The sequence below is a fragment of the Hypanus sabinus genome, chromosome 8 (genome assembly GCF_030144855.1).
Source record: "Hypanus sabinus isolate sHypSab1 chromosome 8, sHypSab1.hap1, whole genome shotgun sequence".
In the NCBI taxonomy this organism is placed as follows: Eukaryota; Metazoa; Chordata; class Chondrichthyes; order Myliobatiformes; family Dasyatidae; genus Hypanus; species Hypanus sabinus.
This window is the reverse complement of record NC_082713.1, coordinates 52,362,425-52,378,484: the sequence shown is the minus strand read 5'-3', so window position 1 is coordinate 52,378,484 and position 16,060 is coordinate 52,362,425. Positions and strand designations below refer to the sequence as shown.

At 39.6% G+C, this 16,060-nt stretch overlaps 1 protein-coding gene across 1 annotated transcript; it reads right to left on the bottom strand.

Annotated features, from left to right (window-relative positions):
• Positions 1-8,702: 8,702 nt before the first annotated feature.
• Positions 8,703-10,697, bottom strand: LOC132398142 (BTB/POZ domain-containing protein KCTD8-like). Its single transcript, XM_059977171.1, has one exon. The coding sequence runs from the start codon at positions 10,544-10,546 to the stop codon at positions 9,707-9,709; it is 840 nt and encodes a 279-aa protein (XP_059833154.1). The 5' UTR covers positions 10,547-10,697; the 3' UTR covers positions 8,703-9,706.
• Positions 10,698-16,060: the final 5,363 nt, after the last annotated feature.

The following is a 16,060-nucleotide window of genomic DNA, read 5'->3' as shown; positions in this document are numbered from 1 at the left end:
TAGTTGCAGCTACGCAGTAAAGAATTCATTCTCTGACTTATTGTAATAAATTACTTTAGTACCACGGTGAAATAAAAACCATTATAACATTTATATTCCAAAAGAGACGCATCTATTCATTTGGCACCTAATCAAGAAAAATTATTTTAGGAAAACCTAAAAATTTCTTAGTGAAGCTTTGAAAACATCACAATATCAATTATTTAATTATCATTGACCATCGATGTTTAGAATTCCTCTTTCCGCTGCTTTTTACTTAAGTACCATGACGTGGACATTAACTTTTCAGCTCAACAGATTGATTTTCTCTCCTGTCTGAAATGCAGTAAACTCCACAAATTAATGGAATTGAGCTCACTTTGGCCTTTGCTAACATTCAAACAATTCAGAAAATGTTAACATCCTAACTGTTCTATTCCCATCTGCTGAATTGTGTGGTGTAAAACTGCCATTCAACCAATCCTGTCAGTTTCATGCCAATCAAGTTGGGTTAAAATTCATTTCATAACATTTAAAATTGCATTATATCACTGTTAAAGATATTGCCATTACTGAATGTAGTGCCATTTATTACGGTCTGTCTAATTTGACATTTAGCACTTGCTGCATGGTATCAAGTTCAAAACCTGTTTTTTATAAATATTTGGGAACTCAATTTGGCATGGAGGGATATGGTTCAACTTTGGGGTGATGGGACTAGGCAGAATAACAACTCGGCATTAACCAGATGGGCCAAAGAGTCCAGTTCTGTGCTGTAGTGCTCAATGACTGGAACTCAAACTGATGTAATTGATATGTAATGGTTCCATCTTAAATTATACTCAAATTCTACTGAAATCAATTTCTAAAACTAAAAGGCTTGTGTAACACTATTTATGATAATCCTGTCTCTAATACAGCTCTAAGTCAATTCACGTCCATTAAATTATCATGTGCACACAATGCAGCGAGATACAGATATGATGAAAAACTTCTCATGGCAACACACAGGCATCCAGCTTTAGACAACACATGGAATATAAGTTATAGAAGACAGTGAAAACAATTGGGCAAAACAAGACATCAGTGCCAAAGGAGAAAACAAATACAAGTTCATGGAAGTTCGACAGGTGGTAAGTGAGGTGGGATTCAGTTGTATAGGCCAATTCAGAACCTGATGGTTGAAGAGAAGTAGCTGACTCTCTTAGAGAGCTGCAATTTGAAATGAGGCTTTGTGAGTGTGCTTTGCTCTTCCTTCAGCTGGATGTAAAATATCCCACAACATTATCTTCATAAACAAATAAAGGTCTAACTTATCAGTGCAATTATAATAAATGCCATTATAAACATTTTGCCAAATTTCATGCATAAATAGATAAATTTGGAGATACAGCACAGAAATGCCTTTCCAACCCTTTGAGCCACCCTGCCATCAACCCCTGCTTTAACCCTAGACTAACCACAGGAAACTTTACAATGATCAATTAACCTACGAACCAGTACATTTTTAAGGAGGAAACCAGAGCATCCGGAGAAGCCCTCGCGTTCCATAGGGAGGACATACAAACTCCTTACAGGCAGCTCTGGATTTGAACTCCAAACTCTGATGCCTCAAGCTGTAATAGTGCTATGCTACACACCATTTTTTGCCAAATTTCATGTAGAAGTTATTTGACTTTGGTATCAAGATGTGAATGTGGGATTCTATGGATGATTCACTTTGCCAATATACCTTTGAGGAAAAAAATCAATGACCTTTATGCTTCTGGTTTGTGCAGGGAGAATATTCCATCTTTTAAGGTTCCTATCTTCAGAGGTGCCACTATTTAACATATTGAGTCCTATTTCTTTCTTTGGCTAGATTTAAAACTATCCAACACTTCCTGAAGAAAACAAGGACAGCTATCCTCTACATTGACAAAGAGAGGACTCAACAAAAATTTCTGAAAAATATTAATTATCTGTTAATTATCACATATTTTGGCAATGTGGAAGTATTAATTGTCTACATTTCCTACATTACCACAGCTACTGTATTTCCTAAGATCTTTCTTGGCTGTAAAGTGCTTTAGAATGTTTTGAGGAGGGTCCATGGGTAGGAAGATACAGGCCTATTGTAATGTCTGTAAATATATATATATCTATATATATATATATCACACACACATATACATGCACATACATATACACACACACCTGATACAATTCTGATGATTTTGATCCTAATGCAGTGTGCAAGTGAAAAACTATCAAGAGCCAATAGCTATTGAATGTGCTATTTAATATTAACATTGATCTTTTACTTTTTCCTTCTCTTACCTTTAAATAATGGATCAGGATTTTGTAATAGAAACACAGTGGAACTATCAGCCCTCTATATCCTGTATTATTACTCATTTACAACATGGGTAAGAGCTACGTGCCTAGATGTGAAAATTAATGTAACTTAGTTGTAAATACATGAAACCAAGTTTCTTTACTTACGCAATAGATTCTAATCAGCATCAATTTGCCTGAACTGAATGTCAGCGTAATTGGTCTAGGAATCATGGGTTAGCAAGAGTAAAATGAAAATAAATCCTGTCCTGTTTGTCAACAAGCACTACTCTGCAAAGTATCACTGTTGTGAACAGTGGTTGTGGTTTTCAACAACCATGGTTACATACCTCCCATTTGGCCAAAAATTGAGGAAATAAAATCTTAAATTGTAATGTTTAAATCTAAATTTACGTGACCAAACATACATTGATTTAAAAATGCCTTTTAAATCAGATTATTAAGATAAACTCCTCCCTAAGAGGAGTTTACGTAATGTATGATTAACCTGACAAAATGTCACTCCATTTTAAACCAGATATACATTATAATTTCTTTTAGCCCTGAACAGTAAATGTTAAATGGTTACAGTCTCTGCATATTGTCACATTGCTGGCTGAATCAGTTCTCTCAAGATTAAATCAAGCCCTAAAGTGAAATCTACACAAGATAGTAGTTTGTTCATGATCCACGTTTAATTATACAGTTCCAGGTTTTGTTTCAATGCCTACACTTCCCATGCAGGCATTGTTTGTATTCTCAACTTTCCTATAGCATGTCAACATTTCCTTATGTCCTTCACCATCCATATCCACCTGAGTCCGTTGGTCAGGAATTTTCTACAGCCCTCCATGTAAGAAGAAAAAAAAGAGCTCGCAGGTCACATACAATTACACTTTCTAACTCTAAGCCATCCAGACTTTGGTCCCTTATTTATTGCCATTGCTTTCTTCAACCCTAGTCAGCACCCTTGTTGTGGTCCTCAACTCTATTTCAAGCACTTGGACATTTTTACTACATTAATGGCTTAAATCTTAATTGACATGCCTGAAAAATGCATGGTAAACAATTCCTCTCGAACTGTAACACTAAGATTTTTTAAAAATCTGACTGAATCAGTAGCATATCACATGATCCTGAAATATTACAAAGACTCCTGCCTAGAAACATACTAAATCTATGAAATGATCATTGAAATATTTTGTTTCATAACACTCCCTTCAATTTTTATAATTTTATGAAATGATATTACATTCAATTACCACTCATATGATGCATTCCCTTCATCCTTCCCTATATGCTCTCTGAAGCTCAAAATTAATTAGTTTTCACTGTTTTCCAGGTCTGAGTCCTCAGTTCAAAATGTTAATTTTGATTCACTTTGATGTACCTGACTCAAGTGTCTTGAATTTTCAGTGAATAAAATAGACTGATTTTAAATTGCAAAGGCAAACTAACAAGATATGCATTTCACACAAGTATCCCTCAGTTGACAGGCCAAGTTGTCAAATTTTCCTCCTTAAGCTCCAACTCTCCCATGAGCTGATTAATGCAGTTAAAATCGTTAACTCTTTTTTTTTACATATAATGTGACAATTGAATTCTGGGGAGCAATGTAGGGCTTGATCCTGAAGAATGGAACAACTTCCCTCAATCCTCCTTACATCCTGAATAAATTTCCACAAGAAATAATACTGATCATTAAAACTAATGTTAAACCCTTCATCCAAAGACAATTACACTCTAGAACTAAATCAGTGAAGATGCAGTTTGCAGACAATGCCAACTAGTGGAGTGGTGTCGCAGCAACAACCTGGCGCTCAACATCAGTAAGACAAAAGAGCTGATTGTGGACTTCTGGAAGGGGAAGACAAAGGAACACATACCAATCCCTATAGAGGGATCAGAAGTGGAGAGTGTGAGCACTTTCAAGTTCCTGGGTATCAAAATCTCTGAGGATCTAACCTTGTCCCAAGATATTGATGCAGTTATATAGAAGGCAAGACAGCGGCTAATCTTCATTAGGCGCTTGAAGAGATTTGGTATGCCAACAAATACACTCAAAAACTTCTATACATGTGCTGTAGAGAGCATTCTGACAGGCTGCATCATTGTCTGGTATGAGGGGGGGTGGGGGTGTGCTACTGCACAGGATTGAAAGAAGCTGCAGAGGGTTGTAAATTTAGTCGGCTCCATCTTGAGCACCAGCCTACAAAGTAACCAGGACATCTTCAAGGAGCCACGTTTCAGAAAGGCAGCAACCATTATTACGGATCTCCAGCACCCAGGGCATGCCCTTTTCTTACTGTTACCATCAGGTAAGAGGTACAGAAGCCTGAAGTCAGTGATACAGAAACAGCTTCTTCCCCTCTGCCATTCGATTCCTGAATGGACATTGAACCCTTGGACACAACTTCATTTTATAATACACAGTATAGTATTTCTTTTTTTGTACAATTTAAAATCTATTCGATATATGTATACTGTAATTGAGTTACTTATTTTATTTTGGGTTTTTTCTTCTATATTATGTATTGCATTGTACTGCTGCTGCTAAGTTAAGTAATTTCACGTCACATGCCAGTGATAATAAACCTGATTCTGAATTTGTTCACACTGAGAGGTTAATCATCTGAACCATCATTAATGTACACAAGAGGGTGAACATTACACTCAATATCCTGCAAACAAAGGTCTTTTGCTAAACTGCTAAGGTACATCATACAGCCTTCCAAAAATTAAGTCTGGAAAGTGTGAACTATTTCCCATATCTAACAAAAGTAGACATTGATGATGAAATTCACTACAATGCACTGTCAACTTGGGTTATTTGAGGAAAAAGTGCATTTAAGTTCCATACCCTACACCTGACACAAAGCCCTATATCCTTCTGAGACCTGGACACATACTGCAGGAAGCTCAAGTTTCTGGAAAAATATTACCAATAGGTCTTTGCAAAGATCACCCAAATTTCACACAAAATCACTTACTGGAACAACAAGTTTCCTTTCCCAGTCTGATATACCTACAATGACTAGTAAGATTCAATTGGTTAAATTGATCAGGTCAAGTTGCTCATTGGTTCAATATCAAATTCCCAAAAACACCAACTGTGAGGTCTCATTGCAAGATTTTACCAGTGACAGATTCATTTGTGTGCTCAAGACCTCCTTGAGGGGATGCAACTTCCTTATGGACTCCTGGGAAACTGATGAATGACTGCTCAAAGTCAAGTTGCTTTTGTGGTGGTATTAAGCATCTTTTATCCAAATAATGGGAGCATACAGAAGCCCAGCAGAAGCAGCCAAAGGACCACCAGACTGCCTACCCACTCACCACTGTTATGAGTGATGAACAGACCTGATGGTCAATGGGGTGCAGAGTTAACCATTCTCAACCCCCCCCTCCTGAGAACTACGAACTATTGCTGTTGCTATGCTGCTCATGAGAGAGAGATGAAACACAGGCAAGAACATCTGCTACAGATAAGGGGGGGAGAGAAACTGTTGATTTACTGTATTTTAACTCTTCCTGGATTATTTACCTTCCACTACAAGGACTTTACTTTGCTCATTAACATTCCTCAGGAGATAGCAGGAGTGGCCTGATTTGATGGACACGGTCATTCAGAGTTGATGGATAGCTGAGACCCCGTGAGTGGAAATAAAAGACAGGTCTGGAGAGACACTCTTCAGATACACCAGTGGACACTGTCTGAGTGTTGGGAACCCACAGAAAGGTGGGGGCTTTGGAGACCGAATCAGGAGATTGGTCAGTAAAGCTCACAGTGTTACGGCAGGGCTGGTGGGGACTTGTGTGTGTGTCCACTCATGCCAGAGTGACGAGTCCACCACAGAAGAATGGTCTAGCTGAAGAACAGAGGGGTCATAACTGAATGATCACAATGATACGACGGATTAAGAAAGCCACAAAAGGTTTGCCTGCCGCAGCTGTTGCTGTTACATCTCACTCGCTCTCGCTCTCTCCAATGATTTCAATACAACAACCATAACTACTTCAGCATTTATGAACTGAACTCTACTTTCCTATGACAACTCAGTTACCCCTAGACATGGATAGGGCTTGTTTATTATTGATTATTATTATTCCTACACTTTTAGGTTTATTACTGCTAACTTATTTTATATGTATATTTGCATTTTTGATATTGTATTGTGTAGTTTACTAATAAACACCTTTAGTTTGGTACCACCAGACTCCAACAGATTCTTCTTTCTCTGCTGGTCAGACACCCAGTTATGGGGTACGTAATACCAAATTAAATTGTGAAACCATCTACAATTCCCACATTGACTTCATCAACCACTTCAGAGCCAACAAAAACACAAGAGGAAGTTAGTACTGTTAACATCAAGGGACAACACAAGCAGAAAAGGCAATAGAGACAAACAACATTAAGTCCACCAGTTGTAATCACTGCAAGCTTTCCAGATTGAAACTTAATTAGAAATGTCAAAACAGCTTCCCACACAAGGTCTTCTGTGAGAGTGAGATGGATTGTCCAATTTCTGGAGAAATTTTTGATTCAACGATATTTCTCTAACACAAAGTTCTGTGACATTTTCAGTCTTAAAAATATCTATTAGCTAGCCATTAATATCACAGGTTTTACTATTAAAATATAATAAAGGAAGGAGTTAAACAGAATTCTTTATAATGTTTCACTACGAAAGGAAGCTCTGACAGAACACTTATATAGTTAGTAACTGCTGAAGCACAGCAAGGAGAATGTGTAAGCAACATGTTACTATTTTTACAGGTAATTTTGGCTTCCCAGACCATGCAACATCTATGAAGGCAATCCTTAAGGGCGAACTCTCAGTTAATAAAGAAGTATGGAATAGACCAGTTGACTACATTTTTATAGCAGTGATTGTGAAGAAACTCATATTTGTTGTTAGAAAATTGCAATGTTTCTTCTGCAGGATGCCAGAATGCCTCAAGCATCCTATTAAATTGCATTAACACTAGAAATAGATCCAGTAATACATTAATGTACTTAGCATTTCCAAGCTTATGTTTAACTGCCCATCTTTATCATTATCACTCCACCCACTAGAAAGAGTGCATTGCTGTTTACAGGTTATGACCAGGATAATGAACATTTATTTTTAAAAATTATCTTCATAAAGTATCTTTCATGAATTCAGCTCACCCAAAACCTATTTACAGCAAACTAAGTATTTCAGAATTGTGGTTATAATTGCACTGCACAATAGATACCCACTTTCCCTCAACACTGAGATATTACCCAAATAGTCTGATTTCCTGTTATTAAGCTTCTTCAAAATAGTATGCATTAAACAAAAATTCTTGAGGAGGAGGCCTCAGCCTCGAGTCCAAGTTCAGCACTGCAGCCCTCTCCAAATACTAAAAGTATCAGCTTGGATTTTGTGTTCAAGTTGATGGAGCACCGCATGAACACACCACTTCCTAAAACAATCAATGGTGCTACCAATTGATTCACAACTTGCACCTTCATGCAAAATGCTCTTTGAAAGATGAAAAGGGACATTTATAACTTTCTAAAATTAAATAAATATGGAATAATAAATCCAATAAGGTCCCTTTGTACTCTATTTTAGCTGTCCACCACAGTGAAATCACAATTCAGTATGAGAATATTTACTGTGAAGACCTCTAACATTGTTTCCCTCTCTATAAATTTTGTTGTTATTCTCTGTAATTATCTCAGATTTTAATTTCCATTTGACTATTTATTAAAAATGTTATACAGAAAACCCCTTCGAACTATCCTTAAGATTGGCGGAAAATCTACTAGCAAGTAGAGCGATGATGGGCCAAGTGGCCCCTTCTGCTTCTGAAGAATGGTACCTGAATATGTTCAAATCCATTTTCCAATCCTTATTGAATTCAAGCTAGAGTTTAGGCTATACATGTGTGCATTTGTGCATGCATGTTTATGTTAAGAGCTACAATGCACATCAAATGACAGAGCATTAATATAAACTCCCATTATAAACATTCATAAAATGAAAATACAGATATTCAAAAGAGTTGTGCATTAAGTATTGACAACAGAGAAACAGAATTGAGATTGTCTACAAAGATTTATTTGTAAGGGAACTTTTAAAAGACAAGTTTGATAAACTGCAGTGACTACTGTCCTTGAAAGCAGTGAATATCACTGACTCTGTACAGTAGTTTCTATCAGCTGCATATACACTATGCACTGAATACTTATACCTGTTCAGCAGGAACTTGAAGCCTCTGTGAATCAATGTTAAATGAAAATGTCTTGCCAACAGAACAACAACGACAGCACTTATACTGTTCTTCATAATTTATTAGCTGATTGTAGTATACCTATTCTATTGACTGTATTGAAGTTGTATATCTGCTTTATCAAAGATATGTAAATCATCAGATTTAGAATGCTCCTTCAGTGTTCACCAACCTGGTGTTCAACCTGACAAATACAACTTATGCTATGGAAAGCAGGCTATAAAGTCATGTAACAGAATAACTTATATTTAAATCAAGGTACAAATTAAAATGTCAAGACTTTGGCATTTGTTCTAATCACAAAATAGCTTTATTTTTATACATCACATAACGCATATCATAAGAAACATTAATTTATGGAAAATCTGCATAAATGTCTTAACAGAAACTTATGCAGTGTTATCCAAATTTTAACAACAATAATTTCACTATGAAATTTGAATTCATTTATCTTATTTAAAGGCTACGCGTTATTTGGCAAACACTTAGTTTAAGATACAAACCGCATTTTGTGGAACTTAGTACGCCCCGCTGTCAAAAAAAAATGGCATTTTAAAGTCACTATTTGGCATTGTCGTGCTGTAATTAGAAACACTGTCTCGCCATATTCGATCAACCTTCCCTTTAAATATTCTTGGAAAGAAGCACATAACGCAGTTTGCTGTTCATAACGCAATGAAGGTTCAATAGCCTCCACCTGAAAATTTCCAAAATCGGTTAATTTTACATGCCTCTACCGTTCGCCGCCGTATCAGTTTTTCTGCCACTGGAAATACTTCATTTTCCCCCAATTGTTTTACGTCAAACGCGATTAACTAAGCTGCTGAAGGCACCGGGACATGTGCCAACACCCAGTGTGCACCACATCCAAACACGCACACACACAACTAAACTTTGTGCTTGATTAAAAACTAAATGCACTAGTTTAATAAACAGCGTCGTGTCTCTAAAATTAAAAATAAAACAAACACTTCAGAAAAGTTCATCCATCCAAATGTATCGGAGAGCGTGGTAAACTAGGTGAGGCAGGGATGGCACATGGAGTTTGAAAGCTGGAGGAGCAGAGGGTCTGTTCTAAGGATGGTGGGTCGGGTTTAGGTCTAATCACTTGAGGGTTTGGTGGGCAGAGGTTTGTGGTGGCAGATCACTCACGGTAGAAAACATATTCAGTGTAGCTGGTCCATATCTTGTCGTCGGTCTGCTCGTGAGCGAAGGCGCAGGTGCCCGTCGAGTTGCACGACACCATGTGGAAGCCAGCTTCGGCCAATTTATCAAACGCCTGCTCTAGGAAAGTAAACTTGAGGTAGTAGCGAGATGTGTAGCGCTCAGGAGGACGGTCCGGGTCCCTGCTCTCGTTCAGCGTCTCCCCGAACACCTCCTTTGCCAGCGCCGTCTTGCCACATACCATGATTCTGGCCACCCTCCTGAACTTGGCATCCGTCTGGCTGTCCCTGCCCAGCGTGTACGAGCCCCGATAGCCGATGGTAATGAAACCCATCCTCCTGTCGCCGCTGCCAGTGCCGGCGGTCGCCGTGGCCGCAGCCAGGCTGCGCACAGCGTCTGTGTTGGGGGAACCGTCCTCGGGGTCGCTGGGGCAGGCGTCGTCGTTGATGGAGTTCTGTTTGCTGAGTTTGGGGGTCAGCGCCTTGACCAGTTCGGGCAGCGCGAAGTACTCGGCTTCCCGCTGCAGCCGGCTCCTCTCCGGAAAGTGGTCAGGCAGCACCAGCTGTTGGTCCCGCATGTAATCCAGAATGTAGCGGAAGAGAAAGCCGTCGCGATCGATGAAGAAGCGCCCCTTGCCGTCCCTGGCCAGCCCCAGGCCATTTTTGCGGCCAAACATCTGCGACAGCAGGGAGTCAGGCACGCTGAGCAGGGTGGAGTAGCGGGTGATGTACACCTGCCCGCCCACGTTCAGCTCCACGATCTCGGGGAAAGGGGCCTCTTCGCTGGCCATGGTGGAGCTGGCGTTATCCGGCAGAGCCATCCTCGCACGGCCCCCGCTGTGCTGCAGGTACTGGCCGGACCTGCTGAGCTGATTGCGGGGAACAGGAGGGACGCTCTCTCCGGTCCCGCGTGCTTCCACCTCTCTCCCGCGCTCACTCTCCTCGCTCTTCCTCCAAGTCAATTTTAAAGTGGGCGACGCAAGTCCGCCCTCGCCGTCAGGCAGTGGGAGGGGCTGCTGAGCCTGCATGGATCAGCGCTTCCATCAGACACAGGAGACTGCAGATGCTCGGCTCTGTGGCAACAAACGCAAACTGCTGGAGGAACTCAGGGGTCAGACGGCCTCGATGGACAGTCTCGACCAGAACATTTGACCCCCTCCCCCATAGATGTCGCCTGACCCGCTGAGATCATACAACAGTTTGTTCTGTGTTTCTAATCTTAGGAATCTCCTCTTCGTTTTCTGCACCGGCATCCACTGTGTCGATGAATAGTCCTGTCAACTTTTACTTTTCACGTATGATTGACTTTAATGTACCTCATCATGAGACGCTGTTCCATTTATTTCAGTTTTCAATAAATCTCACTTTATGACCCGTGCTCTATCAAACGTGAATCTATCGCGGCGTGAAGTCTTTGTTCAAACATGAAATAAACCAGAGTGCTTGTAATCACAGACTGGTATAAAATATTAAAAACAATACTCAAAGCTGCATTCCACACATTTAAAAGATCTCCTGGTTGCTGTAGACAATCAAGGTAACATCCACGATGCAATAATAACATTTTACTCAAATATGTAAACCCATGAGATTGCAGTTAATATTTTCATGCAGCGTTGAATATGTGTCATAGTAAAGCAATTACTGTATCTTCGGAAATCAGCACACAGATAAAGTGATTTCATTTAGCGGGAGTTTGCTCTTCCAGTATAGAACTTAGTCTTTATCATTTCTTGAAATATTAAATTTATTGCACCATACTTTAGGATATCGAGTTTTGAGTAATAGTTGAAACTTTCAACTATACTTTCACTGAATTTTCTACAGAATTCGCTGTCTAACACAATGCAACGTTTTCAAAATAAATGCAGAATTGTGTTACCCATTTGTTTCAGTTCCTCCTTTAAAATATTTTGTAACTAACAAACCGTTCATTTCAGCCGTAATGTAATATAGCATAGGCTGTGCGAGATCATACTGATTCAAAAATAGATCACTTCTTCCTCTGCAATATTGCGACATCCTTTAGGCTTAATTACATATGACCATGTATCAATTAGTATATAATATTGTAACAAATAAATACTAATTTGTGTTCCATTAAAACAATAACCCCGCAATGTCCTCTAGCATCTTTAAGTCTCAGTTTCATCAGCAGGACTCCGACCTGGGTGCCGAAGTAACCCGAAGCTTCCCGAACAGCGGTACAAACTCCGTTGAGAGCATGCCGCTTCCCGTTGAAGGGCAATTGCCCTGGAACATGAACTGTTTTTCCTCTCTCCAAATATTCTGCATAACCTGCTGCATACTTTCAGCATCTTCTATTTTTTATTTCAGATTTCCACCAACTGCAGTCTTTTTTTGCATTCAGTGCAGCAGTCTGGTCAAAACTTTTTGTATTCTAGTACAGTTATGAACAGTAAATAGTCAGGGATGGACTGAGAATGAACTATGAAGGTGATGTAGCCAAAGATAGACTGTGTGAGTAGAATAAGTAGTCATATCTTTCTTCACCAAGGAAAAGAATGCTACCAAAGTTCAAAGAAAGGGTGTGCTTGTGCAGATAACAAAAAATATTGTTAATGCACATGATTTGCTGAGCATAAACAAGATTGATTAAATATTGTCAAATCTGAGTGAATATCCATGAAATACCTGCACAGAACTTGGAAATTATTCCATCCAGATAATATTTCTTCTATATTTTGTTGCTTTGTATTTGGTGTTGGTGTTTATATTTGTAGTTTTTGGCATTACCTATGCATCTGATATTTTTTAAATAGTTTTATCAATGGCCAAGCCTTACGCTCTGGTACTTTCAAAGCTTTTAGCCCATAAAACCATTAGACATAGGAGCAGAATTAGGCCATTCTGCACATGGTGTCCTCTGCCTTTTGATCATTGTTGATTTATTATCCTTCTCAATCCTATTCACCTGCCTTCTTCCTGTAATCTTTGAAGCTCTTTTTAAACAAGACCCATCAATCTCCACTTTAAATACACCCAAAGACTTGGGCTCCACAGCCATCTGAGGTAACGAATTCCACAGATTCACTGTCACTTGGCTAAAATAATTAATCTCTGTTCAAAAGCGATGTCCTTCTAATCTGTGGCTGTGCTGTCTACGCTTAGACTCCCCAACTATAAGAAACATCCTCCTAACAGCCACTTTATCAAGGCCTTTCAATTTTCAATAGGTTTCAATGCAATCCCCCAACATTCCTCGATATTCTACTTCTTCCCTTCTTTTATATCCATCTCCCAGTTGAGTTCCCACCATCCTCCAAATTTTATATATATCCTGTTCTTTCTTGTCCTTATCCCAACTTCGTTGACACAATGTCTAAACAGATACAGTATTTTAATTATGGCTTTCACCTCCCTTTATGCAAAGCAGCTGCTACATTTGACAGACAGACAGACAGACAAACATACTTTATTGATCCCGAGGGAAATTGGATTTCGTTACAGTCACAACAACCAAGAATATTGTAGAAATATTGTAATATAAAACCATAAATAATTAAATAATAATAAGTAAATTGTGCCAAGTGGAAATAAGTCCAGGACCAGCCTATTGGCGTAGGGCATCTGACACTCCGAGGTGTAAAGTTTGATGGCCACAGGCAGGAATGACTTACTATGACACTCAGTGTTGCATCTCAGTGGAATGAGTCTCTGGCTGAATGGACTCCTGTGCCTAACCAGTATATTATGGAGTGGATGGGAGCCATTGTCCAAGATGGCATGCAACTTGGACAGCATCCTCTTTTCAGACACCACCATCAGAGAGTCCAGTTCCACCCGCACAACATCACTGGCCTTACGAATGAGTTTGTTGATTCTGTTGGTGTCTGCTACCCTCAGCCTGCTGCCCCAGCACACAACAGCAAACATGATAGCACTGGCCACCACAGCCTTGTAGAACATCCTCAGCATCTTGCGGCAGATGTTAAAGGACTTCAGTCTCCTCAGGAAATAGAGACGGCTCTGACCCTTCTTGTAGACAGCCTTAGTATTCTTTTACCAGTCCAGTTTATTGTCAATTCGTATCCCCAGGTATTTGTAATCCTCCACTATGTCCACACCGACCCCTTGGATGGAAACAGGTGTCACAGGTGCCTTAGCCCCCCTCAGGTCCACCACTAGCTCCTTAGTCTTTTTCACATTAAGCTGCAGATGATTCTGATCACACCATGTGACAAAGTTTTGCACCGTAGCCCTGTTCTCAGCCTCATCTCCCTTGCTGATGCATCCAACTATGGCAGAATCATCAGAAAACTTCTGAAGATGGCAAGACTCTGTGCAGTAGTTGAAGTCTGAGGTGTAGATGGTGAAGAGAAAGGGAGACAGGACAGTCCCCTGTGGAGCCCCAGTGCTGCTGACCACTCTGTCTGACACACAGTGTTGCAAGCGCATGTATTGTGGTCTGCCAGTCAGGTAATCAATAATCCATGACACCAGGGAAGCATCCACCTGCATCACTGTCAGCTTCTCACCCAGCAGAGCAGGGCGGATCCTTGATTTTAAGTGATTGCTTGGCGAGAATGTCTGCCACCTTTTTTTCCTACATGCAGGAACCCATATGAAATGTATACATAAACCTAGACCCTGCAACCTCAACAGATGTTGTCCAATCTCAAGAAAAGTATCTGGCCTAAAATGTGAAGTACCTATTTCAATAGATGTCAAAACTGAGAATGAAGCAGTGCACAGAACTGCATAATCAGGGTATACTTCTTCAACCCATTTCAAAGTTAAAATGATAGCAACCATCTCAGACGTGAATCCTGGCACTTTGTATGATAATGTTTTTCTTAATAGACACCTAAAAATTTGTAACATGAACAGAAATACCTGTCACAAATTGTCACTGGATCTTTTGAACCATCTGTATAGATATGTCAGAAGCCATATCTGCCTTGCATATCTTGCTGAACTTTCTGTGCCACTGATATACAATTAATCTTCATCTTGATCTTTTCTTGAGGACTTAAATCAACCACAGGCAAAGGGAAAAATCATGGAGGAGTGCAGAAAAGGGCACATTGGGATCATTTTCCATATTAAACACCCCAAGATTTTGTGCCCATTCATTTCTCATCCACCCAAAACTGAAACGTATGAATTTAATGTTCCCAACACTCTACTAATGTTAGATGACCAAATTTATGTCCTCTTATATTAACCCAATAAACCTTTACCTAACTGTAGTCTGCATAAATATAAAGTTTCATCACCCATTTCCACCAGTAATGCCTAAATTGGGGATGATTTAATAGCAATGCTTAAGGTTCAACAATGCCTAGGGGCTTTAAGACCACTGGTGAGGCTGACCCTTAAGCAACCAACACATCCATTGTCAAGGACGGATCTCGTTAAAGCAAAGTACGTTTGTTTAAGCAACCTCCTACTCGCACCCCAATCACACTCAACTAAGCACCTAAGCACATTAATGGCTTTTTTACAGTTCTCTAGAATTTTATTCACATGCTCATTTCATGTTAGCCTTGTGTCCATCCACATACAGTACCTAGAAACTGCTGAAGGGTGTTGGCCTAAAACTTCGACTGTGCTCTTTTCCATAGAAGCTGCCTGGCCTGCTGAGTTACTCCATGTATGTTTTATGTGTGTTGCTTGGATTTCCAGCACCTGCAGATTTTCTCTTGTTTGTACCTAGAAACTTTACTACAAACTCTTGTTTAAGTGATTTACCATATGACTTGAGCTCAATTGTTCCATTTAGGATAACAAATAACTTTAGTTATTTGAGGGCATAATTTTAAGGTGCTTGGCAGTAGGTACTGAGTAGATGTCAGGGTTAAGTTTTTTATGCAGGGAGTGGTGAGTGTGTGGAATGGGCTGCCGGTGATGGTGGTGGAGGTGGAAATGATAGGGTCCTTTAAGAAACTCCTGGATAGGTACATGGAGCTTAGAAAAACAGAGAGCTCTGGGTAATCCCAGGTAGTTCTAAGGTAAGGACATGTTCAACACAGCTTTGTATGTTTTCTATGTTTCTATGAGTCTTTGCAACAGAATTTTTAATCCTTCACTGACAGCCTCATTCCTCTACTTCATTCATTTTCCTAACCATATAATTTATATTCTTACCTCTCTTCCATACTGCATCATCATCATCAGCAGAAGCATATAAAGATTTGCTAATGTCTGAACCAACATTTAAGAAAAAATATCATTAATCATAATACTAAAAAGCAGTGGGCTACACACATTCCCCTATTAAGTTCCATTCTCTATCTCACACTCCTTAGAGAATGTTGATCCCACCCTAACTTGTATTTCCTGTCACATCAATTATTTTGAATCCGGTTGAA